Raw genomic sequence first — 26,606 nt, forward strand, 5'->3', positions numbered from 1 at the left:
ACTAAAGGAGGAGAAGGGAGATGTAGAGGCCAGTGGCCTATTTGAGAGACGTCAAGGCAAAAGTTAATTAATCTTTTATTCCAAGCATACCTAAGATACAAGCCATAATATCTTATTCATAAAAGATTAAATTAAAATGTCAAAAAGTTGTAAACAAATTTAACTAAAGCAGTCTTCCTTATCTTCTCATATTAATCCTTCGTTTCGTTATAGATAGATTTTGAATCTGGAGAAGTTTTAAATACCAAAATTATAGATCTGAAGATTGGTGATCTTATCCAAGTAGTTTGATATTATTCGGATATCTATATAATATTCCGCGAATATTTTTCTAAAACCGTGCTAACTAAATTAGATAAATAAATAAGATAATGAGATTTTATCTATTGAACCTAATGTCCACGTGATGTTATCCAATCTTATCCGATCACATCAAGAACCAAGCTATAGTTGGAACTCTCGGACCTTGAATACGCCAATACCTAGCAGATGCTACTGCCATCGGCTATCACCATCCTCGTGGCCTTCGGTTTCCTAGCTAACCAAAAATGGATAACTTTGTCTACTGACTTCAATTGACTCAGTCTTCTCTTTGTGTAAACGGGAATCCTTTTTATCCAATGGACTTCAAACTTTCACATTATGCTGAATCCCAAAAATATGGCTTTCTTTGCTCTATTATCCTAATTTACTTTCTTTTAATTGTCACTATAGGTAGAGCAATCAGAATGACGACACTTGAGCTAAATGCCATGATTGACCGACTTTAACTTAGAATTCAGACGTATATCAATACAAAATATGCACCTATCAATCCTTAGCTTGAAGAAGAAAACTTGCTACATAATTGCTTCTCAAAAAATTCATAACCAAAAGGATACTGAAAATCTGGTACCGGGTCAAAGAAAAGGAGAAAGAAACCGACCAGATTGGCTGTATAGTTAACATTAGAGAATATAATGTGGTATTAGAGTATTTGCCTACGATTATGGGCTACTTTTTGATATCATATGTCAAATAAGATGCATACCATACCATTAAGTATCATTTATGATAACATTAATCTTACGGTCAAGTAGTATTTATGGATACTACAGTTTCTTTTTATTTACGACAAAAAAAAAAAAACTTAAAGATTATAGAAGACTTTAGGTTCACTATGGCCCTCATGGAATGGAAAGATTTGTCTGAACGCTTTGCTGAAAGCAAATAAGCTTATCACTTTAGCTAAATTCCATGAAAGACCGACTTTAAATTTGAATTTTCTCCTATGCCAATCCAAAATAGGCATCGATCAATCCTTATCTTGACTCCAAATTATTGATCAAAGTCTATTAAAATAAACTATTTGGTAGCTACAAGACGATTTCCATCCGAATCATCTTACCGAGCAAACGAGGCTAATTTGATTGCAGAAAGGTGACGACGCTATTAAAATTACATCATCTCGTTTACGTGATGCACATGCTTTTGCAGCGGGTGCCAACTCGTGCGTCCCCCAAGAGGCTGACCAAGCCAACTGCATGCGGATGATTCAGCAGCCAGCGAAATTAAGGTTGCCAAATGCACTGAGTGCATCAACTTCCTGCAATCCGTCATCCAGACAATCTGCTCCCCATCTGCTTTTAGGAGTTCTATAAATGGAGTAGCTCTTTCCTACTCCGTCATCACTTCTCTCTCTCTCTCTCTCTCTCTCTCTCTCTCTCTCTCAGACTCCTCAAGGATGTCTGAGACGGTCGATTTCGATTATGGGGGACCACCGGCACTGGGCGATTTTATAGTTTATATTCCACCAGCTGTGTGGCAGCCCCTCGCCGGTGCTTCTGCGATCGGCATCACCTTCCTCCTCGCCTTTGGTTTTCTCACTGCTGCCACCCGGTACCGTCTTTGGCACAACAACATCTTCTTAAGGAACTTTCTCGGCCTCGCAAGCAATCCTCTGTACCAGTGGCTGGGCAATTCAGCCCTAATTATTCTCCAAATTCCTTATACAAACGAGCTCTATTTGCTCTGGACCGTCCTCCTATTCACCGGATTCAGTAGCTTCTACTCTATCTCGGGCTACAGCCAATCTGGCGGCAACGGGACTCAGATCATGAGGACGAATGAAAGAGTTCAGTTTTCTAACAATATGACTGTGTTGCTGTTGCTCCTCCTTTATAAGAAAGAAGACGCTATATATCCCTGGCTCTTTGCCATATGGGGCTTGTCCATGTTAAAGATCATCGAAAAGATGAGAAGCTTGAGTGTGGCGAATCGTGTGTATGGGGAGGAGAACACCAAGTTGGTGGCCCTATATATGTCCGACGAGCACAAGCAAAACCATGAAGATCTCCATCCGCATTCTATGAGAGGATATAAGTATCTTCTAATGGGGGAGAAGAGTGCCGATGTTACAGTAACAGATTATTACCATACGGCACTTAACACGAAAAACGTTATCACCGTCGATGAGGCCTGGCAGTGCGGAGGTCGGTTGCTGAGACCCAAAGGCGGCGATTCAGATGGGCGGCTCAAAGACTTGTGCTTGTCATTCTCCTTATTTAAGCTAATAAAGCGAAGGTTCCACGGTTACCCTACTGCAGAAGCTGACCTTCCAAAGACTCGTGCCTTCGTCCTGGAAGGACTTCTTGCAGACGATGAAGAGAGACCCTTCAGAGTGGTCGATGCGGAGATTAGGTTCCTTCGAGATTTCTTCTACACCAAGTATCCTGTAAGCTTTGGTTTCGGATTCCCAGTTTTTGATGTTTTTCAGTTTCTACTCCTCGGACTGTCTTTCACTGGAACTCTCTTGACGATCCTCAACTACCAGACTCCTCATTTTGACAAGAATTATACCGTCAACGGAAGGAACATCGACGTCATAGTTACTATAGTGATTCTATCCTTTGTCATGCTCATGGAGGTATGGGATTTCATTAGCTATATGTTCTCTGACTGGGCAAAGATACTCTTGTTATGCAAATATATGAAGCAATCTGCGTTGGCAGATAAGTTTTTCCTGGACAAGGTGTTACAGTTCATGTGTACTGTAAACCTCTGGAGTACTTCATATGATATGTTGGGCCAGTACAACCTTGTTAAAAATGTCGAAGCACGGCGCCTCTATTTCCTATATTGGCTACTTACATTCGGGTACATGGGAAAGAGAATTCGACGTTGCAATGTTGTGACCAAGAGCAGATGTGTTAGAGTGACAAGCGAGGTGAAGAAGGCTATCTTCAATTCGCTGCTAACACGCTTGAAGCAGGGAGAACAAAAGCCTTCCAATGGATCAGAGACCCTAGAGCGATATGCACTGCATGCAGATATGGCGTGGGCATGCGGCGAAGGAGTTCCTAACCACACGCATATGCACACGATTATGATCTGGCACATCGCGACAAGCTTCTTAAAAATGGATTTTGATCGGCCGAGCAAAAAGAAGTTCGTCTCAACGAGCTTATCCGTCGCAGTCAGCTTATCAAATTACTGCGCTCACTTGGTAGTCTCCGCTCCAGAGTTATTGCCTATAGACAGTAACTCCAGTAGGTTCATGTTCGACGAGATCTTTTCTCAGACCAAAGTATATGTCCAGAATAATCCCAGAAGATGTGGAAAAGTAGAGACAAGGACGAGTGATACGATTGGAGACGAGAGCCAACGTACTATAGTAGCTATGGGTGCGAGACTAAAGGATCAATTGACTCAACTTATAGACGATGAGAAAGACCGTTGGAAGATGCTTGCAGAATTCTGGGCCGAGTTGATCTTGTTCCTTGCTCCATCAAAGAACTCTAGAGCCCATGAAAGGAAACTAGCGGAAGGTGGAGAATTCATCACCCATTTGTGGGCTCTCCTCTATCACGCAGGTATTATTACACAGTCACCCTCAACGGCACATTAGCGCCTGGGTGATACTACTATGTTTTTATTGAATATTTACGTTAGGTAACATCTTAATTTGCCAAATAATGCTTGTCGTATATATATATATATATATATATATATAAAAGGTATGTATGGTCTCCTTTTCTTTTCTTTTCTAGTAGAAGGTGTGAGGATGTAACCGTATAGTTATGTAATGTGTGAACATCAGTTATATATTCTCCCTCTCTTATATTAATCTTTCTCGCTCTCCTCTCTAGATATGTAATGGATAAGCAGTTATATTTACCCTCCAAACGCGGCTAGTCAACAGCCAATCAATACATACGTCGAGAAGTGGCCCGCACACATTACTGTACGTAGAAGAGGGTTTTCCTACTCTTTACAGCTCTACCTATTCTGTGTTAGGTAATAAAATATCTAATATAATATTTGACCCAATAAACAGAATCCAAATAGAAGTGTGAGTCCACCAATAGGATTCGACGTTATTTTTATTTTTATAATTATTAATTATGGCAATTAATATGGACTTGAGCCCAGGCCCAATCCAACGTTTATTGGGCTTGGGCTGGCATATAAGCAGCAGCTCAAACAAGCCTTCTTTAATGCTGGTCAAACTCGGCCTCAATTTAGGTTTGATCACTTGGGCCTTATTGCGTTGGATTTCTCAATCAAATAATACGAGTGGAAGGTTTAAAGAAAAAAAGCTCTACCTTTTGTCCTTGCATGAGAGGAATCTTATTTGCTAGAGAAATAATGCCAAAAGATACAAAGATATTTCTCCGTGGGAGGAGATTGTAGCCAAAAGTCGCACAGTTCCAAAATGGGATTTTGGTACCTTTCTCGTGGGACTCAGCGGTGAGATTTTATACCGTGATTGTCGATGCTTTGTGCCTCCGTGACATCGGAACAAGACGAGACACTCAGAACGAAACAGATCCACTAAAACGCAATAGAGAGAGATAGCACCGCCATCCATTACCTCCATCAAACGGCAAAAGGAAATAGTCCCCCTCCCCTCCCTCCTTCATGCATGCCATCTGTGAAGTCTACGTCATATATCTCTACTCTCCTCAATCTAAATATCTCACTCAAAAAAATATCCGCCATAACATTCGCGAATATTGGAATCTTGCATTTTATGTAGATATATCAAGCTGTTGATAGTGTATATTAATTGCCACCATGACCACTTACCAGTGGTGATAAGAGGGGGGGAGAAAGAAGACCAACAAAATTCCAAAGAAGTCCGTTCAACTTCCCCAGACCTCTCACTCCCTATCCAGTCCACACGTGCCAGCCCTTCTCTTTCTAGATATTTCCACCTCGTCTCCTTCTTATACCCCCTTCACCGCCTCTTCCTTTCTCACTCCCATCGCCTATTCCATCCTCTAAAACCCCCTCGATAGCCTAGAAAATAAATGGCAACCATGGCCACCTCCTCCCTTGCCGCCAAGCCGAAGCATTTCGACAAACACCTCACCCGTTCCTCTTTCCATGGCGTTTCTTTCCCTTCTAGCGCCTCCTGTGTCAAGACCCATTTCCAAAATCCTTCGAACATCTCGATCTCCGCATCCCTTTCCTCTCCCAAGTACGATCTCAACGCGATCCGCTTCGAACCCATCAAGGAGTCCATCGTCTCCCGTGAGATGACCCGCCGTTACATGACTGACATGATCACCTACGCTGACACCGACGTCGTCGTCGTTGGCGCCGGCTCTGCCGGTCTCTCTTGCGCCTACGAGCTTTCCAAAGACCCCACCATTAATATCGCCATCATCGAGCAATCCGTCTCCCCCGGCGGCGGTGCATGGCTCGGTGGCCAGCTCTTCTCCGCCATGGTCGTCCGCAAGCCGGCCCACCTCTTCCTCGACGAGATTGGTGTTCCCTACGATGAGCAAGAAAACTACGTCGTCATCAAACACGCTGCTTTGTTCACCTCTACCATCATGAGCCGCCTTCTTGCCCGCCCCAACGTTAAGCTCTTCAACGCCGTCGCTGCCGAGGATCTAATTGTGAAAGACGACCGCGTTGCCGGTGTTGTCACCAACTGGGCTCTTGTGTCGATGAACCATGACACCCAATCTTGCATGGATCCTAATGTGATGGAGGCCAAGGTGGTCGTGAGCTCTTGTGGGCACGATGGTCCTTTTGGGGCTACTGGAGTGAAGAGGCTTAAGGATATCGGCATGATCGACTCTGTACCGGGGATGAAAGCTCTGGACATGAACACGGCCGAGGACGCGATCGTGCGGCTGACGAGGGAGATCGTTCCTGGCATGATCGTCACTGGAATGGAGGTGGCGGAGATCGATGGGTCGCCGAGGATGGTAAATCTTCGATCTTTTTGGGGAATTTTTTGAATCGGTTCTGATTTGGTTTTCAATTTTTTTTTGATGGATTGTCCTTCTCTGTCTCGCAGGGCCCAACGTTTGGGGCGATGATGCTTTCTGGGCAGAAGGCGGCGCACCTGGCGCTGAAGGCTCTCGGAAGGCCGAATGCTCTGGACGGCAGCGTCGGAGAGCTGCAGCCGGAGCTGGTGCTGGCTTCGTCGGATGCCAGTGATGTGGTGGAGGCTTGAGTTGGACCAGGGTGGTATTTGCTGTTTTGCTGCTAATAAGAAGAGTGATGTGGGAGTGGGAGGAGATAGTGGTGGTCTTGAGGTTGAATAGCTCTGTTTTATCCTCTGATGTTAGCAGTATCTGCTTGGAAGAACAACAAAAATTGTGTCCTTTTCTGGCTCTATAAATAAATTTACTTGGGTTGTGGTATCTGCTTGTGCTTGTGCTGTGTGCTTGTACTAGATTCTTTTATATTTTAGCTATTCCTTGTCTTCCTCTACATACATGCCTTTCAATCCCACTCTTCCCACCTCCCTCAAATGGCGGCAATCTCTGAAGCAACGCTCTCTCGCTTCCCAGATCTCCTCCCTCATCCTCCAGCGCAAGGATTGGATCCCTCTCCTCCGCTCCAACTCCTCCCTCCTCTCCACTCCCACCTCCTCCCTCCTTTTCCGCATCCTCTCACGAACCCAATCCCACCCCGAAACCTCCCTCCAATTCTTCCACTGGATCACGACCGACTTCCGCTTTCAACCCGACCTCCGATCCCTCTCCAAGGTTATCCAGATCCTCGTCGACGCCGACCGAGTCGACCTCCTTGACTCCGCAAGGCGACTGCTACTCCCGGTCATCAAATCCGATCCATCTCCTGCTCCGCTTCTTGATTCGATGCTTCGCGTCTCGGCCTCCTGTAAGGATTCTCGATCCAGGCTTCTCAGTTTTCTTCTTGCATCGTATTGTCAGTTAGGATGTGTCGCCAATGCCTTGGATACTTTCAATAAGATTAGGGTTTCAGGATGTGTTCCTACTACTGCTAGTTGCAATTCACTGCTTGATGCTTTGTGCTCGAGTAAACGGAGTAAGACGGCGTGGTGTGTCTATGCTGCGGCCGTTCGGATGGGGTGTTCTCCGGATTCTTCCGCTTGGGATGGTCTTGCTCGGCTTCTCTGCGAGGAAGGGAAGCTTGAGAAGGCCAAAAGATTGTTAAATTTGAGGAATTGTGGTACCTTGAGCTATGAATTGGTAATTAATTGCTATTGTAGGAAGGGAGAGTTTGGATCTGCTTTTAGTGTCTTGAAAAGGATGGATGACGTGAATTTGCCACCGGATCTTCGCACTTTTACCGCGATCCTTGATGCAGGATGTAAATTTGGGGATGTTAGGGTTATCAAATTGATGCTGAGGGAGATGATAGTGAGGGGACTTTTGCTAACCACCCCATTCTTGGATTATGGTTGGATTGTGGAAAGGCTTTGTGAGGTGGATAGGAGTTATGCGGCTGAGATGTTCTTCAAGAGAGCAAACAGTGAGAAATTTCTATATGAGAGTAGTTTGTTCATGTCTATGCTTAGTGCATTGTCGAAAGTAGGGCGAGTGGAGGAAGCAGTGAGATTTTACACAAGTATGATGCAAGAGGGTGTTGCAGTAAACCTTAGCTGTTGTGATGTCTTTGTTAGTGGAATATGCAATGGAGAGCCTTCTGAAGAAGTTGATCAAGTGCTGAAGGATTTGATTAAGCGTGGATTTATCCCAAATGCTTCTGACCTTTCCAAGTATGTAGCTGTTCATTGCAATAAAGGTCTGTGGAAAGAAGCCAGCAATCTTTTGGATTTAGCTTTGGATAAAGGGATCTTGTTGGATGTACTTTGTTGTTGCTATTTGGTGGACTACTACTGTGCCAATGGTCTTACAGATACAGCTATTGGTTTGCATGGAAGAATTCGAAAGCTGGGTGGATGTTTAAATGCAACTTCTTATAATATGCTCCTTAGAGCACTCTTTTCAGAAAGGAGGATTGAAGAAGCCATCAAATTCTTTGATTATATGCGAGAGAAAAATGTGTTAGATAGTGAGAGTTATGTTATCATGATAAGATCACTCTGTCATGAAAAAGAGTTGAGGAAGGCAATGGATCTCCATGATGAGATGTTAAAACTAAGGTTTAAGCCTGATGATGCCACTTATAAGCGCCTGATTTCTGGATTTGTATATAGAAATGCTTATTAGTAAAATTATTTTTGAATATGAGTCTATATGTGTTTTCTATGTTCAAATTCTATAGTTGAACCATGGAGTAATTCTCAACACATTATGACCTCCATCTAAAGCATGTCGATCATAAGAACATCACATTCTGGTTGACAGCAATGATTTGATACAAACCAATTGTTTGTTAAAAGAATTTTAATTCATTGATAAATTAAGGGGGGTATAACAGACAATCCGAGAGAGGATTATACAACTTTAACAGCTAAATTAGGAGAGAAATTAGTGATTGGTATTAAATTGACTTGTCACAATATTAACCACTAGATTAGGAGAAATTAGTTGTTGGTATTAAATCATTTGTCTCTCTCTGAAAAATTGAAAATATACTTCGTCTGAAGATCTAGTAAACATCATACCAAATCTTATTCCGCATATGGACAAAGACAAGGAAGGCCAATTTAGATTGCTACCGTAGTATCACTTCTTCCAGGGCTTTAAGATTGAGAGCACAATGACTGCTGCAAGTAACAGAAGGATGATACTAACAATCATCAGACATTTTCTTGATCTCTTCTGGATGATCTTTGCAGTGCGGAGGGCAACGTTTCCAGATTGTACATGGTTTACTGCATTTGACACCTAACATGTAACCGTAACCAGATGAGATCTTGAATTGTATACTTTGTGATGACAATTTTTTTTTTGTTGAGAAATCACACTTTAGGGTGAAAATTATTCTGGTATCATAGAAAAATAGTAAATATATCATTTGATCGCACAGATTTGCTATATCCTTGACTTCTAGATATTTGAGATCATGCACATCAGTAAGAAAGAAAAATAATAATAATAAACGAGATCTAATCTAGCAGAAAGTGTTGCTTGGTAACTTATGGCATTTCATCATCATATCTAACAATTGATCATCATAATTCATCCATTTTAGCATTACTATGAGAATGTATAACAGAAACATATTAGGCGATCTTCATTATTCTATGAAACTACATTCTTCCAGAGAAGGTAGTCTTAGCCTGAATAAATTTCCCTTCAAAATTTCAGCAGGAAGATCTGCCTTTTGTTTTTATTTTGTGTGTGTGTGAAAAAAAAAAAAACCATCTAGGCTCTGTTTCATTTCGAAACAATTCGCAGAAGACAGCATAAGATCTGCTTGAAAAGAACTCATGATGTACTGAAGAAGTAATAGTTTTGCCAAAAAAAATTTAAAAAAAAATAAACTGCTATTCTCAAATTATTAATGTATAGGGCAAATGAATATTTGGAATGCAGTGATGAACCTGAGATTCAATGTTATCTAATATCTCTCCTTGTGCCTCAACCAGTACTGCCATGTCCATGAAAACCTGTAAAACATAAAAACTAATTAATAAAACAAAGAAATGAATAGGATATGATAATTAAGAATTCATTTTGGCTACCTGATGTAACTCAAGTAATTTTTTCTCTATCTCCTTAACAGCATCATGCCTTTCTTGAATCTCTTCCAGAGCATCAATTACCTTCCAAATGTAACTCAGTAAATTATATGCACTCAGTTCGTGCTCAAAATGAATCATTACAAATTTTAAGTGTAACTTTTTTGTAGTTTCTGCATCAAAATCAGCATTTCAAATGTTTTGCTCCTCAGTTTTATACTCAATACCCTTGATTTTAAAATATTATGGTAAAGTTGACGAGTTGAATATAAGATCTTCGTCTTTGGTGTTAATTACATTCTTAGATGCTCATTTTTCAGTCACTAGTGTGAATAATTTCTTCAAAATAAGGCAATCAGACCTGTCCTCTTCCCATTTCCTGCATTGCCTTTTGAAAGATTTGCTCACTGTTTCCAGTCTCAATTAGGCGGTCGATCATCTTCACAATTATCACAAGTCACATGTGAGCCAAGGATTTGGGATATGGAAACCTTGCAGTAAATATGAAGCTCACCTCATAATTAGGCTTAGCTCCTATGACTGCTTCAAGATTGAAAAAAGTTAGAATGAGAAATCCAAGAAAGGATTAAACTTACATACGAACAATAAAATGAAAATTTCATATCATACCCCATCCTTCGATGATTTTATGATTTACACAATATGCTTTTGTTACACTGTCCGGTTTATACTGAGCCTGATGAATAGGCATCTACGGTTTACTGCTTGAGCCATATCTTTTCATGTTTTTGCGCATAAACACTGTCTGACTTAGACTAAGCCTGATGAGTAGGCATCTTAGTGGCGTACTCTGTTTTACTCCAAGCTTATTTGACTTGATTATTGAAAATATCCTCTTAGTTTTTGGTTATGAAAAATGTCAACTTAGTTCAGCTAATTGCACTTTGGTAACTCTCTGTATATGCTTAAACTTAAACATGCTATCACTAAAACCTGTTTGGCAGGCTAATTCTGTTGTGTTTTTTGTGCAAAAACATATAAATTTACTATGACCAAAAGGTTGTGTGAAATACTTTTTTTCTCTTGAAGAAGAAAAACATTTAGCTTGAACGTATAATTTAAGATCTGAACCTGTGAAGACCCTCCTCTCAACCACTTCTCTGTACTCATCTTGAATAGTTTGCCTCAGATTCTGTAGAAGATGTTCACTGATGATAACATTTATACCGGATGGTGGTGACATCTGAACAAAACGTGGGCAATAAAGCAGGTACTGTACCTGAAACTTTTGCATCTTTTCCTTCAATTTCTTTTTCAAAGCTCTGCAATCGCAGATTCCAGTAGGAAAATGATAAAATCACCAAGAGGAACAGAGTTAAATCAGATTGTGAAAAATTTAGAGCATTATAAGCATGCAGATCTCACAAAGTCATAGACATCCTGGATCGATCTATGCCAGTCCCCTTCTCACAGCCAGGTTTTTGTCGATTGATTAAGTTCTAGATAGAAAGCACACAGTAAGTAATGGAAAATGTGGACATTTTAGATTTATTCAGCAAACAATACTTGGCAATAAGGTCAATACATCTTTGTCCATTTCTTCTAATTTCGATTTGATTTCTCGTGCAATTTTTCCCACCTCATCAATATCTTTCTCCATACGCTTCTTGATTCCTGGAATATCTCTTATTGCATCATCAAATCTCTCTATGAATAACTGGACAATCAGGAGAAAAGTAACACAGTACTATTAAGGAGGCTAAACCTTTCATTGCAGAAGCTTTGGTAACTGATTTAGATTCCTCATTGGCTTCCTGCAGGATTGATCATGATTGATAAAATGCAACATTGCATGCGAATGATATCAGAATGATGTCCACGTAAAGAGGTAACTCATACTATACAAACATACAATTACTGAATTCAATTACCTGAAGCTTTTGAAGGCTCTTAGACAGCTCGTCCATCAGCTTTTCAATCTCCCTTACCTAGCCACAAGATTAAATACTGTCTCAATTTGATAGGTTTAAAGTTGCTAAATTCAAACTCCTAAAATTTAGGATAGTGATACAAATCTGTCACACGTACGATGAAATAACACACTAACGAGTAATGGGTTATTCCATAAAATGACTTACCTGTTCAAAAAAATCTTCCATCCCATAATCTTGTTTGTTCATTGGCATACGAAGTCCTGATTCAATGTCCCTCTCCCTTGAGCTATTAGTTTTACTCATTTCAAATGAATCCTTCAACGAAATGAATGAACTAGAAATTACTACAGACGAAGTTACTTCCTTAACCACTTTCGGGATAAAAATTAAACTTTAGTAAAAGTAAATTCAACGCTAATAAGAAGCTGAGAGGCGTTTGAAAAGGACGACCAAGAGAGGCGACTCTGTTACCGTGAGAAGGTCGTTCATGTTGCTACGACTCCTTGATGCGTGCGTATGTGTTTGTGGTGGGAGAGATGGAAGATGGCGATCCTTCTTGATGGAGTACAAAGGAGGGCAGAAAGGGGATGGCCGGCATTAACGTAGTGGGATGAAGAGGAGGTTACAAAGCACGGAGACGTTAAAATAAAATTAGTAATAATAATAAAAAAAATTGTGAATATAATAAAAGGGGGTGGGGGGGAAGGAAACGAAGAAGACATTGTATGACCATTTCTTTGTCAATTTTCCAAATAAAACGTAGATATCTTCGAAACTTTACTGTCAAAATGATATTTCAACAAAAATCTAATTTATTAAAAGATGTTTTGGCTCAGTTTTATTTAAAAAGTGAGGGAATAAAGCAAATATTTTCGAAAAAAAATTTCTACTTTTGATAATAGAAAATAAATCTAAAAAGTAGTTTTTTTTATCTATCAAAATAATTTTATCTTGACTTTCTCTATAAAAAAAAAAAGAGTTATTTTATTGAAGCCAATCATATGGAAATGCTTTTCCAAACCTATATCTCTAGCACTTTTAGTAAGTAATGTGTTTGGTTGGAGCAATAAATCCTTATTCTAGTGTAAAGTTAATTGCCAAATATAAAACCTGTGAGGGACTCTTTCTTGGATTATTACAGTGGACTACTCAGTGCACGACAAGAAGGCCATAATCCCCAACTCTGTCTTTGTCTTCGCTCAACGTAAATCAAAGAAAAGAAACCATTATCTCATGTCTTCTATTCTCAACTTCCACATTAAACCATTATTCCTGAAAAGGATCTCTACTGTTTTGTTTTTTAATAGTTTAAACTTCTAACATAGTTGGTGAGTCAAAACAATATCTATCGGTATAAATTCAAGATATCATTTGGTACAATTGCTCAACTGGACATAGATCTTCAAATTACACTTCAGTTGAAATTAAAGGAGCCATATTATTTGATCATCAATTATAGACTTCCAATTATCTTACATTCAAGCCTAATCGTCCATATGGCCATTGAGATAATGCTTACATAATTACAAGACTCGTGTTACATAAGTGTTCTCAAATTCCAATTCTGACGACAGCCGCTTATGTAGAACACACAATTAAACTCCCAAAGATCTCTAATAAAAGATCAAAGGATATCTTGCCGTAAAGTCGGATCGACCATTTCTCAGTTTCACATCTCGTTTCTGTGAAAGATGCGACTGCAATAGTGAAAATTAACAAATGTCGGTTCTTTCGGTAATGATTGATCGACAAGCCAAGATGCATACGGCAAGATTAAGTTACCCGCCAAAAAAAGAATAGTGATCATAAGAAGGTACGAAGGACCCTTTGCTGTCTCATCCATATCAAATTGAGTGTTTCTTTCGCACTGTACTGTAAAATTATTTGTTTAATTGCTGCCCATCTAAATCAAATTGAGTGCTTCTTTAGTACAGTACTGTAGAATTAATTATTTGTTAATTAATTTGATGAAGATGTAACAAATAGGTAATTATTATTTTTTTTAAATCTATTATCTTGCACATTATTTTTTTCATAATTATATTACTTTAATATTTTTTCAAGTAAAAAATATATATATTCTTAATTGAGAGCAATGTATATATATATTAAAATAAGAGTATTGATGTCTTTTACAATTAACTTGATAAAAATTTAATTATATTTTATCTCTTTGATTATTTTTTATTAGTTTAAGATTGATTTAAATAAAATTTTAACATATCGAGATAGAGAATTATATTTAGATTGAAGTTTATCTTAAGAATTAAATTTAAATTATTTAATATTAAATAATATTTTTTATAATTAAGGTATAATTATATCTAAGAGAGAAATCTTAATGAAAGAAAAGAACATATAGTTATTAGGATATTAAATTAAAATTATAATTTTTAAAGAGGTACTAAAGTATTTGCCAATCAAATTACTTCCCGTCTCTACAGGAAACGAATTCTGGTTCGTTTGTTCCGATGGTAATTTTTAACTCACAATGATTTATATTTACTTCCTTTTACGTTACTTATCATCATCATATCGTCCTTCTTTGTTCTTATCTTCCTTATATATGCATGAGTTAATTCTGCCTGCACGGCAAGACAAAATAGTAGACCAATCCACAGTAGCCTACATATTTGATGAAGAAGACTTCTATCTCAAAATTACCATCTTTTGATGCTATATATATCTACATCATGTTTATAGAATCTTCACATAGGGAGGAGCAATGAAGCACATAATCTTTATCCATGGTGCTTGTCACGGAGCTTGGAGCTGGTATAAAGTATCGGCGATGCTGAGATCGGCGGGGTATCGGGTTTCGACGCCGGACCTCGCGGCCTCAGGCATTGACGAGAGAAAGCTCGATGAGGTGGTAACGTTCGCCCAATACTCGCAGCCGCTGCTGGATATCCTAGGTTCTCTCCCGGCCGGCGAGAGGGTAATACTTGTGGGTCATAGCTTAGGCGGGATGAACATGGCATTGGCCATGGAGATGTTCCCGGAGAAAGTTGCGGTCGCCGTCTTTGTAACTGGAAGCATGCCGGATTTCACCTCTCCACCATCCTCTGTCCTTGATAAGGTATGCATTATGTTCAGAAGTTTGACCTTGAGGGATGGAATTGCTGCATGCGCACTACTGATCACACGCATGGCTTTGATTGTTTATTCATCAGTTTTCCATTCTGCACCCTGCATCATTTTGGATGGACACCCAGTTCACATCTTACAGCGACGAAGAGAGACGTCCCAGTTCCGTTTTCTTTGGTCCTAACTTCATGCAATCTAAGCTCTACAATCTTTGCTCCCCTGAGGTATTTAACCATTCAAATATATATATATAGCTACGTACATGAGTTGCATACATACATTACACAACAATATTGAATATTACAAAAGTAACACGTTCCATTTTAGGATGTCACCTTGGCCAGAGTTTTAGTCCGGGTCGGCTCACTATTTCACGAGGATCTCCGACTCCAGCCGCCCTTCTCCAAAGGCCGGTATGGATCGGTGGCCGCGGTTTACGTCGTCTGCGGCCAAGATTTGGCGGTGACGGCGGACTACCAGCGTTGGATGATCGCGAACAATCCGGTGAAAGAGGTGAAGACGATTCAGTCGGCGGATCATATGGCGATGCTGTCGGCGCCGGAGGAGCTGTGCCAGTATCTACAGGACGTTGCTAATAGATATGCCTAAAGTTCCACCTTGTTTAATAGCTTATATTATCCATCTTGCAGTTGTTGTTAAATTGTGTGGTCAAAATAAACAACCAAGATTTGAGGAGAACTTATCAAATCTTGTAACTGATATTGTTAAAATTCTGGAAATCTTGTTGTGGACTCCTTTGTCTTAATCTCTATATAACAGAAACACAGAGAGAGCGAGATCCCAATTAAAATCGCTTAACAGTAATAAGCTAAAAGGATAGAAAATTGAGACAAATGTTTGTAAACACTTTGTAATTTTTCTTAGTGAAAGATATGTCGTGGGCTTAGTCTAATTTAGGTGAAACACGTAAATTGTGTGTTTATATATTTTGTCTTCTTTCTTGCATTTTAACAAACTGGTAATCAATATTCGTAACAAATTATTCTAAAATATTCTCCATATTGAGACCCAGTTTAGTTCGGCCCTGGGCCGGCCAACTCCACCTTATAAGGATTTTTTTTGGGGGGGGGGGGGGGGGGGGGGGGGACAAATAGTAGGAACATGTTCCAAAAAGGCAATATGTCTAGTATTTTTGTAATAATTTTAATTCACAAGGTGAGCTCTAAATAATCGAGAAAGAGAAGAAAAAGAATCTTTGCCCAATGTCTGCTTAACACCGTCATTCGCGGCATAACATTTGGGCAATGGACAAAAGTCCTTTGTTTGCTTATAATGAGGGGTAATTGTTCTGCTTTGCAAAGTTGGTAGGGTACCATACTCTGATGGCAAAAATTGAGACTAATATCACTATGCCGTGTTCGTACTCGTGTGCATAAATACAAATCAAAGCGCTATTACCTCACTAAGAACGAATCATATGGGCCCCATACCTAACAATATGATAAGCATCAAGAGAAAGTCCCAAGTATCATAGGACTTTGTTGAAATGATCAATCCTAATTATTCAGTGGTCTAGGTAGTAATTCTACTCCTTGAATTGTTTATCTTATTACTTAAGAGTGCCTCTAGGTGGTGATAGACTCTCTATCCCTTCCCTTCGTCAAAGTGTGTTACATCGCTGTCCATAATCTTCCTTCCTAGACATGTTTCTTTCCATAGTGATTGTAATGCCTGATCTGGCCGACGGCTTGACGTTTTGTGTAAATCTGCACTATGAATGATTATTGGTCTAGAGTCTTTACCCAGATATAAAAAACAATAGATGGAGATAAAACAAGTAAGGATTTATTGAATGGCAATTTTACATTGGGTTGCTTCTATGCATATCGGATTAAAAAAAGTGTTCTTTTTTCCCCTTACTGCTTGCTGTTATGGGCAGCAACTCACATTAGGCTTGTAGGAATGCCGGCTGATTGCAGAATAAAAATGTCACAATCACGAAGACAAAATAATATTGGAAGTGCCCATCTGAAGAAAATGAGTCCCGTGACTCGCCTAACATTAGAGAGAGAGAGAGAGAGAGAGAGAGAGAGAGAGAGAGAGAGAGAGAGGGGAAACCGGTTAACCACCCCATATTTGAAAGAAATGCTATGCACTAATTTCAGAGCTTTTCTTTAATCCCATGTCCTCTCTGACCTAATTGAGAAAGTCATAGAGTGGTTGGTTTCTCTTTCTCTCTCTAGCTTTGAAACAAAGGCCAATGTCTAAATGGTTCATTGCAACACCAGAAGAAGATGATTGAAGATGGAGTTCACCGGGAGGAGATTTCTACTTCAAACCTTTGAAGACCCACATATTAGAAACCACAAGGACATCATCAGCATCTCCATTGAGGTAGTCCCTTTAAATGCTCTTCTGCTTCCTTGTTCTTTGTGCTGGCTTCCCTTTCTTATCAAATTTGTTTTCATGAAAATTGATGAAGAAAAATAATAGAGTCGGGATATGAGGTAAATTATTATAACCCAAGAGGTTCTCTTGTTGATTGAAAATAATGGGGAACTTAATGCTCAATGAATGCATCCCATTTATTACATAGAATCCAGATACTTGACTCGTAAAAGCAAACCCCATGTCTTAACTCAATTGCCTTCCACCATTAATGTTGGTTACCTTCCTCTTCTGCTTGTGCACAGGGCCTAGTGGCTCGGAGGGCAGCTTCCCCATGGCAACCAAGGTGAAAGGGTTCTTCAAGGGATTCAAGCACATTGCCCAAATCTTTGGTAACGATCTTTATTGCATATTTCTCTGTCTTCTTCTTTTACATCCTCAAGTCTTTAAGCTTATTGGGTTTCAGATTTCTTTTGTGAATTGAGTTTGCTACAATAATGGTGGTTCTCTCTTTGCAGCTGTGAAGGAGCATGAGATGGAGATTGGGTACCCAACAGATGTAAGACACGTGGCCCATGTTGGTTGGGGCAGCTCATCTGATAATGCTCCTAGCTGGGTATGAGAAAGATTGTATTAAGAGCTTCGTAGGTCAAATGGCTCAAATTTGTTACTCCTTATGACGCCACTGATTGTTGCTTTGTTTTCCAAATTGAACAATTGCAGATGAGTGAGTTCAAGACAGCATCTGATTTCTCATCAACATCTCTTACCAACTTTGGGCAGTCCACGGGAACTTCTTGGGTTTCTGAAGGTGTGTTCCTCCTCTTTTCTCTTATCATGATTTAGACAGGAAAAAGGAAGAAAGGGAATAGAAGAGTGATGCATATCTGAGCTTTCAGGTGGTTCTTTAATTTGTATACAAGATATTGTGGGTAACCATCTGTAGGCTTTTCAAAGAGTACCTCACATTTAATGTTCATATCATATCCGAGCTATTCAGCACTCATCCATGCTAATTCTCATCCTCTATTATAATATTTTTTTTCATACAATAGTATTGAGGATTTAAGAAAGGGCAACTTGTGGATAATGGCAAAAGTTACTGCAAGAGACTCGTTTTGTAGGCTTGTTCATAGAGTTACAGTGGGAACATTACCTATTTGAGATATTAAGATGTAGCAGGACATGGATAATGCAACCATTATTGGTCAACTAATTTTGGTTAACATCCCCCTGGTTTTGAGATTTTGTTTAGAGTGTTACAGTAAAACGGATTTAGGATTTACATCTGATTGCTGGAGAAACTAACAGATGTCAAAAATAAATTAGAGGCTTAGTTTGTTTTGGTAGCAGAAACGGATGTCTTCAATGGCCAGTTATTTCTTGAAAAGAAGTCTTCTATGGCCAGCTTATTTGTGAACCTAGAACTAGCTCATATTTCCTTAGTTAGTCGGGTACTAAAGTAAATCAACCTGTCTTATACTAGCTCAAATTATCTTTGGCTTTCTATCAGAAAAACAGGAGTCCCAAATTTCATCTGGTATCACATAAATAAAGAAAATTTCATACCATTTTGACTGACTAAAGCTTTTGGCCTCTACTGCATCAGGGGTAAAATATCATGCTCTTCTGAGGTAGGAGAAATTAATTCACTTTCAACTGATATTTTAGCCTTTTTCTGACCTGATCTTGTTGTTGGAAAAGCATATGAACGATGCTGGTAAAGGATATCTAATCGAAATGGGATGTTTAGGAGGTTTTCAATAGTTCATGAAATCTATATGTATATTTAAAAAAAAATTTTACGGGTGTGTGAAGAAGGATGATAGTTCACAGTGTTTAAGTGAAATTATCAAAATATTCATCTCCACTAAATATTGATTGAGTTTGTTGTAAATGAGGCAATTAGTATCAACTGCCTCTTCATTTTTCTTTTCTAGCTCTGCTTTTATTTCCATTTGACTAATCTTAGCCTTGCTATACTGATTTTGTTTAGTTTCCACTTCCTGTTGTGAGATATCATCTGACATTTAATTGCATGGATCATTACATACTCTTATATTGGGACTAAAGGCTTTGTTGATGTAATAATATAACAGATCTTGATCAACCTCAAGAATTCCGTTCATCTTCAGGGATCTATGCAGATAATTCAGCATCTGATTTACCAAATACCCAACAACAAACAACACGTAAGAAGAGTAAGAACTCATCTCTCTCTTTTTCAAAAAAATCTTTGACAAGATCATGGAAGTCAAGAGCTTCATCTTCCCGTGGGATTGAAGAGGCCGATGCAAGTCATGAAGCACGAAACCAAGTTCAAGTAATATAAGAAGATATGTTTCTGGGCATTCTAAGAATATTTGTGTAAACTATTCTAGGTGTTGGAAGTTCCTTTATATGGAGTGGCCTCTCTGATTTTGTACAAAACTCCATTTAGCTATTTAATTTATGTATATTCTTATCTTTTAAGATTTAGGTGTTTTATTTCCATGACTTGCTTGGTTTGTATTATTAGTATTATTCAGAAGTACATCTGATCATCATTGCTGATCTCTTTACACTTTGAAGGAACTATCAGTCGCGATGCAGGAAGATATTGTGAAACAACCTAGAAATGCTTAATATGAACTGTACAATAAATTTGCACAAGGTGTGAAGAATTTAGGTGGTTGATCCATCAATTAGGACTCATATAAGCTTACTTTTGTTTCGGAAGTGTTTTGAGATATTCTATGAGATGCCTTTGTGAACTGCCAGAATAAAACCTGGCATGTTTGGAGTCTAAAGTTATTTAAAATGCTTGTTTCTTATGTTCTCTTTTTTTTTTTTTTTTTTTTGTTTAAGAGAAAGTTCTTAGACCGGTAATTCATTATAGCTTAGTGATATATTATAATTTGATATACTGAAAAGAGAAGGAAAATAAGGCATCGACTCGTTAACAAGTCCTACACTTAGCCGACATATAGACTGATAAACTAGAAAGCATAGTCTCAAGCGAGATTAACACAAATATTATTGCAAGGAAGCAGAGAAAGTTAGACCACCACTCAACAAACAAGCCTCTCATTTAGCTAAATGTTGGCAACACCACAAATAAAAGCAATAAGAAGCTTGGAAGAAAATGCAGACGGAGGTGATGCAACATCCCATGACATAATCGACACTATAATAGCTATGAAATAGCAAACTTACAACACAAACTACAAATTCTAAAATAAAAGTAGGAAAAGAGAGAAACAGGCTAGACTAAGGCAACTCCAAAATAGATACAACCTCTCGCATACACAAAAACCTACAATAAGTATAGTTTTATTAGAAATCTCACAGGAATCGCAAGCCCACACAAATAAAACCTAGTTTGACAAAAATAAAGATCTCCGAACCAACAAGCTACCTCAAAGCCATTCCATGAAGTGGCAGGCAGCGAAGAAATGAGGGATCAACTGAGCTAGATTTATTAGAACAAGGCTCTGATGACCTTTGTCGTAGTTGGGTATCTTCACGAGCAAAGATTGATGTGGAGAGGATGAACTAAACCGATAGTGCCAGCGAGGTCCAACAAAAGAAGGGGAGAAGAAAGGTGACAGTTGAGGGGGGCGAGGTAAAACCTAAGGGCGGTTACAATAGGGAGGGCAAAGGGAGAAGAGCGGTAATAGCTAGGAGCAGCAGATGATAACATCGAGAGGGGAGAGGTGTGGCAGTGACAAGGAGCGGTGACAAAGAACACAGGTGAATAGAGAAGAAAACTTATACTTTAGAGAGAATAAAATGAGAAAAATATATGGAAGAAGAAAAGAGGTTGTTCACATCCCCTACTTGTCGACTAGGGACTAGGGAAGGGGAGGGGAGAGGAGAGTCCTCACCGCCATGGGCTAGGAGAGAGGAGAGGAGAGTCCTTGTCGGTGGTAGAGAGAAATAAATCCCTCTAATATAGAGAGAAGAAATCATGCGCCAAACCCTAAGGGCGGTGGGAAAAAGTAGCAAATAACTCAAAAGGCCTCCTTATCATTTTTATGCATTTATGTGTATGTTTTCTGTCATTCTTTTGGTAAAGAATAAACTTTTAGGCTCTTGTATGTACTCCAAAGAAAAAAACCAATCTAATTTAATCTTGATTAATAGCACTCCAACCTACCTAGACTGAGCTCTAACTCGATTTGAAACCAATAATAACACATACAATTCCTCACACTTGCATGACCTTAAGACTAATTTAAATTCAAAGATTGTCTAATACCACGTCTTAAGCCGAACATAATCCCAAACCGCACCAAACCCGGTTTATTTACTCGGACCGCTTCAAGCACATGACCTTAAGAGAGCGCTTCCTCTTCTGCTCTGAAAGCGCTCTCAACTTGTTCGAGAGAAAGCCACAGAGACAAGGAGAGAAATGGAGGAGATAATTGCAGGAATTCTGTGTATGTTTATCGTGGTTGCCCTACTCCCACTCCTTATATGGAGGCGTCATCAGATCGGTCGATCCCCGGACGAGAACGAAGAAGAACGCCAGCCGTTGCAGGTGATTTGGATCCCCCGCTGTCTTCTTTTAAACCTAATTTCGTTCATATCTTAACTTTCTATGATATCGGCTTTCTTTAGGGATTAGTGTTGTCATTTGTTCGCCGTCTTCTATCTTTTAGGTTATTTATGTCAGGATTGACGCGAAATCGATGTAATTCTTTACCATAGATAAATTAAGGGTTATTATTGAATTATGAGAACGAAATGAAGGCATCAAATTGGTGTGAATTCATATTAAACATGGATGGCTTTATGGGCCACCTTATCTGTTTAATAAACATACTCGTTTTGATTTTTGAATCTGTTCTTTCCAAGTAGAAGCACCATCAAAGAGAACAAAATTACGAGTTTTACATGCATGTCGTCTTGGGTGCTATATGTACATGTCGTGATTCATCATTTACCTTTTACCACCATCGCTCAATCTTCCCAACAGTATTGGATTAGGGATTCATCAAATAATATGGGATTAGGGAGATGCAAACAGAGTATTTGTCATGAACTGGACTTAACCCTGTGGAATTTTATGGCATGGACCATACGAGGCAATTAGGCAAGAGCGGGATTTGACATGAAATCTACTATGTGAGTTGGTAGGTTGAATTACATCTGTCAGTATATGCAATTGTTCCATCATCCAACCAAAGGGAAACCTTCTAGTTCATGCAGAGAGTTGTCCTTGTATTAGAGTCACAAAACAACAAATTAACTAAAGTGTGGCTGCATTTATCCACTATAATTGGAAAATGATGACGTTGCATATTCCATCAGTTCTTTTCTCAGAAGGCAAAGAGGGATGCCAAGAAGATAGTATTATTTATTGATATCCGAAATTCAATTTTCTTACTATCATTGGGTCGATTGATATGAAAGTCATTAAGATATTTTTCCTCTATAAGGATAATGATATGCATGTTAGGATGAAGCAGTGCTTTCAGTTAGCATAAATAACCCAAATTAATCAGAGGTATCTTCTTATTGATTGAGATGGTGATACATGTTTTATTCCTGCTTCTTTACCAATTATCTTTGTAACTAACATTGTTCAATTGTCACATCTATCATAGTCGATGGTTTGATCTAGGAAGACCATGAAATTATGTCATAAACCTATCCAATAAAAGAACAAATATCAATCAAATTTTCTCAAAATAGTGCAACGAAGGACAACAAGAAACAATCTATGTGAGGGATCTTTAAAGCCATTATATTCATATGAGTTATAGACAGCGAAGCATATCAATGATAACCTGGAACCATGGGATTTTCAATACCAAACAAAAGTGGGAGAATTGTTAGAGGACTTCAGATTTGAGTGAGTACAACTCATTCTTTTTCATAATCTTTGTTTGATTTCAGCAAAAATTCTGCAGACAGTACCTTTCTTAATCAAGGCAAATGTTAAAGACATCAATTAACTAGACAAAATGTGACAATGTCAGGCTATAACCCAGCAATGTGAAAAATGATAATATTGTGCATCAAAAGTCAACCTCGAGCAATATATTTTAAGACACATACCAACTATTCTATCTTTCAGCTTAAGTTATATGTAGTGCTGGGTGATAATTTGAGTATCTTTGGTTAAGAAGGTATCCTGCTGATATTTTGAGTTCTTGTACTATATGAATCCATTTCGTACAGGAAGAAAGAGTAGTCCGCCCAGCTGGGGCTCGCCGTATGCGTCGGAGGCCAGCTGCTGAAAGTTCATCTGCTGCTTCAACCAGCTTGGAAGGTAGTTCTTCCGTTTTTTATCTCTTTATAGTCTAACATTTGATCCTTTTCTTATTTCTTGTATTTATTGTCGTATTCTATTCTCATGTCTAACTTTTATTCTTCTGGTGTTGTGGAGTAAAATAATCTCATGTAGATTTTTGACAAACTTAGCTCTTCTTTTACTCGGAGCAGAAATTTAGTTTTATACTTCTGGAGAAAAAGTTACAGCTTTTGATGTTCTATATTCATATGACCACAAGTAAATGAGGTTAAATTCTTATAATTAACAATAAAATAGGAATCCCGTCGAAAAGCTCATTCTGGTAGACCTAGAGGTTTGTGATAAATTATCAGTTAATTGGTTAATTGGTTCTCTCCATCATGTCTAGTCATTTGATAATTACCTGAAAATTTGACTTTTCAGAAGCTGTTGTTGAAAGTGATGAAGAAGTTCCTGAGGATTATTATGTTGCTAAGGCATCTAAAAAGAAGGAGAAGAAAAAACAAGAGCGTGAAGCACAACGCCAGGTGAATTAACCATAAGTTATTTCTCCTTATTCAGGATTTAATATCTAAATACTCACCTGTTTACATTTTTTTTAAGGCTGATGAAGTGGCACGTGAATCAAGAAAGACAAAGCAGGATCGTTATGCAGACATGCGGAGGAAGAAGGATGAGGAACGAGAAGCCCAAGAGCGTTTGATTGTCGGTGAATCTATTTGTTTATTATAGTCAAGAAAGCCTTTTGTACTCAACATCTTGTTAGTTGATATAGGAAGAAGAAGCTAGGGCTCGGAAGGCCAAGGAGGAGGAAGCTGCTGCTTTAGAATTTGAGAAATGGAAAGGTGAATTTTCTGTTGATGCTGAAGGTACAACAGAGAATGAGATGCAAGATGAGAGCCATGGTTTACTCTTTAATTTTATAGAATACATTAAGGTATGATTGTTCTCTCTCTTTTCTTTAGTTTCCTTCAAAACTTACTTTCTAGCACCAATAAATTTTGCATGAGGTAATGATTTCGTTATTTCTAAGGTTTTTCCTCTGTTATAACTTCATTGGTAGTTCCTTTGTTAGCTCAAAATTGGACAATTACCTTTTGTGACAACGAGTTGAATCATAAGTTGGTCAACTATCCTCTTTACATCCTTATGGCTTTTCTTTTCTTTCAATTTCAGTAATAATAGTCTAGACTTTTATGCACAACTGCCAGTAAATCATGTAAACAATGTCTTTTCTGTTGAACTTTTATTACGTAACTTTTGCAGAAACAAAAGTGTGTTCCTCTGGAGGATCTTGCAGCAGAATTCAAGATGCGAACTCAGGTATTTTAAATCTTATGAACTATTCATTTGTCAGTTGAAAGTTATGATGAATTTGCATATGATCATTTTACATCCTATCAGGAAGCTTTCGTTTATATGGTGGTGTTAATGTTTGGTGAAAAGAACCAAACAAGCTAAAGAATTGCTCTTCATGCTTGTTCTCTTCTTACCTATTAGTATTTCATTGTGTTGTTCTCTTTGAACAATAAAAAGAAGAAGCTGAAACCTTCTAGGAGTACTGAAAAGTGAAAACCTTCTGGAAAGTTGGTTTGATATTAAAAAGAAAATAGTGCCTCAAATTGCAATGTTATTGCTGAAAATGTCTCCACCCGTACAATTGAAATCTCATGTGATTATATTGGGTTCCTTTCTCTCAAACACTTGTATTAAATGAAGGCAGAAATATATTTTTTTAATTGATATGAGCCCATAGGCTATAGATTAGACAAAAAGGTTAGTTCTTTCGATATATAAATTGGATAATTAGGCCAACTCTCTCATAGATTATAACAAGTTTAAACTATACGTACATAGTATTCCGATAAAAATCCAACTAAGTATTAATTTTGATATTTATTTGAGAAATCGAACTCATCACCTCCATCATAGATTACTAAGACCTAATAACTGAGCTAGAATAATGACTTAAACATCTTTATTTTTTTCATAAAGAAAAAACTTTTTTTAATTTCATTAAACATGCAGATTGATTATGTAGCTTAATATACACATTATAGTCATGACTAGTATTCTTCCTCATATCCTGTCATAAATATTTTGCTCCTCATTTTTAGTCTAATAAACATCTGTTTGTTGTCATTACTATTCTCATCTTCTTTTCAGTAAATTACTTGTTATTTCTGCAGGATTGCATCAATCGGATCACAACATTGGAAACAATGGGTATGGCTTGCAAGCTCTTCAATTCTTCTTCAAGGAACATCTCTTTTTAAAACAATCACATCTGAGTAACAGCTTATTATCCATAACACCCTCCTTTTTGGTCCAATTACTTGCCAAGCTTGAAAAGACAAGTTGGTCTATGGGTCCTGAGAGTACTAACTTGAGAGTGCTAATCGAAAACCTTAAAAGCTGGATGTATTTTTCATTGCTGCAAGATCTGTAGCCGATGAATTAGCAAAAAAGAAGGTTTTCTCTGAACTAAATAGCTAGATTTGCTCTGCAGGGAGATTGTCTGGTGTCATGGATGATCGCGGGAAATACATATATATCTCACCTGAGGAAATGAAGGCTGTCGCAGACTATATAAAACGGCAAGGAAGAGTCAGTATATCACATCTAGCCAGCATGTCAAACCAGTTCATTGATTTGGAACCAAAGCCTCAGTTTGAGGAGAACAATATCGATGGCGTTTGTGTCTCATAGGACTCGTTGCTGTACCTCGCAGTGCTACAACTAATGAGGTTGCAACTGTGAAAAAGTACTTTTACCTATGTTTTGTCGAAGATATGGAGCACTTACCTTTATACTTATGTAGCTTACTTTTACTAGTGATTCTGGCTTTTTCGGTTCACGAGGCTTTCTAGCTGTATTTCTTGTGAAATGAAAAATGCATGTAGCATGTATATAGTTGTCCCATTTGCGGTGTTTATTCATGTATATATGCTTAAGAAACATTAGTTTTCTCACAAAAAGATCAAAGTGCCCCTTTAATTTATAACAATCAGTAGGGAAAATGGACATACTATGAAGACTATTAAGTCTTGCACCCTCTCATTTCAAATCTCTCCTATTCCCAAAATTTTGGGGGTTGCTAGGTTTGGCAGTTTTTCGAGAAATTGTTTTCACTGTTGTGATGTCATCTGCACTGCTGTTTTTAAGACCATTTAAAGGA

General features: G+C 38.4%; 7 protein-coding genes across 8 annotated transcripts; 6 read left to right on the top strand and 1 right to left on the bottom strand.

Annotated features, from left to right (window-relative positions):
- The first annotated feature begins 1,683 nt into the window (after window positions 1-1,683).
- LOC140762529 (uncharacterized) lies at window positions 1,684-4,105 on the top strand. Its single transcript, XM_073100400.1, has 2 exons — window positions 1,684-2,713; window positions 2,813-4,105. Exons 1-2 carry the CDS (start codon window positions 1,724-1,726, stop codon window positions 3,884-3,886), a joined length of 2,064 nt encoding a protein of 687 aa, XP_072956501.1. The 5' UTR covers window positions 1,684-1,723; the 3' UTR covers window positions 3,887-4,105.
- Window positions 4,106-5,222: 1,117 nt separating this feature from the next.
- LOC140762165 (thiamine thiazole synthase, chloroplastic-like) lies at window positions 5,223-6,641 on the top strand. The gene is made up of 2 exons (XM_073099791.1): window positions 5,223-6,200; window positions 6,293-6,641. The coding sequence occupies exons 1-2, from the start codon at window positions 5,292-5,294 to the stop codon at window positions 6,449-6,451; spliced, it is 1,068 nt and encodes a 355-aa protein (XP_072955892.1). The 5' UTR covers window positions 5,223-5,291; the 3' UTR covers window positions 6,452-6,641.
- A 75-nt stretch (window positions 6,642-6,716) lies between these two features.
- LOC140762073 (pentatricopeptide repeat-containing protein At4g21170) lies at window positions 6,717-8,438 on the top strand. The gene has a single exon (XM_073099680.1). It carries the CDS (start codon window positions 6,717-6,719, stop codon window positions 8,436-8,438), a length of 1,722 nt encoding a protein of 573 aa, XP_072955781.1.
- LOC140762166 (salicylic acid-binding protein 2-like) lies at window positions 6,981-15,599 on the top strand. 2 transcript variants are annotated; one of them, XM_073099792.1, is made up of 6 exons: window positions 6,981-7,122; window positions 11,007-11,087; window positions 11,638-11,705; window positions 14,455-14,830; window positions 14,925-15,062; window positions 15,166-15,599. In XM_073099792.1, exons 4-6 carry the CDS (start codon window positions 14,477-14,479, stop codon window positions 15,445-15,447), a joined length of 774 nt encoding a protein of 257 aa, XP_072955893.1. In that variant the 5' UTR covers window positions 6,981-7,122; window positions 11,007-11,087; window positions 11,638-11,705; window positions 14,455-14,476; the 3' UTR covers window positions 15,448-15,599. The 2 variants fall into 2 exon arrangements, with proteins under 2 accessions (XP_072955893.1, XP_072955894.1); XM_073099793.1 differs by having other exon boundaries at window positions 14,468-14,830.
- Window positions 8,796-12,337, bottom strand: LOC140762167 (syntaxin-132-like). The gene is made up of 13 exons (XM_073099794.1): window positions 12,223-12,337; window positions 11,956-12,066; window positions 11,749-11,805; window positions 11,583-11,631; window positions 11,403-11,491; window positions 11,243-11,316; window positions 11,097-11,139; window positions 10,949-11,009; window positions 10,371-10,396; window positions 10,218-10,295; window positions 9,860-9,940; window positions 9,719-9,784; window positions 8,796-9,059 (listed from the first exon to the last, which is right to left on the bottom strand). Exons 1-13 carry the CDS (start codon window positions 12,238-12,240, stop codon window positions 8,898-8,900), a joined length of 915 nt encoding a protein of 304 aa, XP_072955895.1. The 5' UTR covers window positions 12,241-12,337; the 3' UTR covers window positions 8,796-8,897.
- Window positions 15,600-16,917: 1,318 nt separating the features above from the next.
- LOC140763298 (CRIB domain-containing protein RIC10-like) lies at window positions 16,918-19,659 on the top strand. The gene is made up of 5 exons (XM_073101424.1): window positions 16,918-17,193; window positions 17,493-17,579; window positions 17,706-17,803; window positions 17,911-17,998; window positions 19,287-19,659. The coding sequence occupies exons 2-5, from the start codon at window positions 17,522-17,524 to the stop codon at window positions 19,517-19,519; spliced, it is 477 nt and encodes a 158-aa protein (XP_072957525.1). The 5' UTR covers window positions 16,918-17,193; window positions 17,493-17,521; the 3' UTR covers window positions 19,520-19,659.
- Window positions 19,660-21,480: 1,821 nt separating this feature from the next.
- LOC140764054 (DDRGK domain-containing protein 1) lies at window positions 21,481-26,285 on the top strand. Its single transcript, XM_073102503.1, has 8 exons — window positions 21,481-21,709; window positions 23,356-23,446; window positions 23,852-23,955; window positions 24,032-24,133; window positions 24,204-24,365; window positions 24,695-24,751; window positions 25,618-25,654; window positions 25,938-26,285. The coding sequence occupies exons 1-8, from the start codon at window positions 21,581-21,583 to the stop codon at window positions 26,135-26,137; spliced, it is 882 nt and encodes a 293-aa protein (XP_072958604.1). The 5' UTR covers window positions 21,481-21,580; the 3' UTR covers window positions 26,138-26,285.
- The last annotated feature ends 321 nt before the right edge of the window (window positions 26,286-26,606 follow it).

Source organism: Typha angustifolia, chromosome 7 (genome assembly GCF_048772165.1).
Source record: "Typha angustifolia cultivar Huaian chromosome 7, ASM4877216v1, whole genome shotgun sequence".
Classification (NCBI taxonomy): Eukaryota; Viridiplantae; Streptophyta; class Magnoliopsida; order Poales; family Typhaceae; genus Typha; species Typha angustifolia.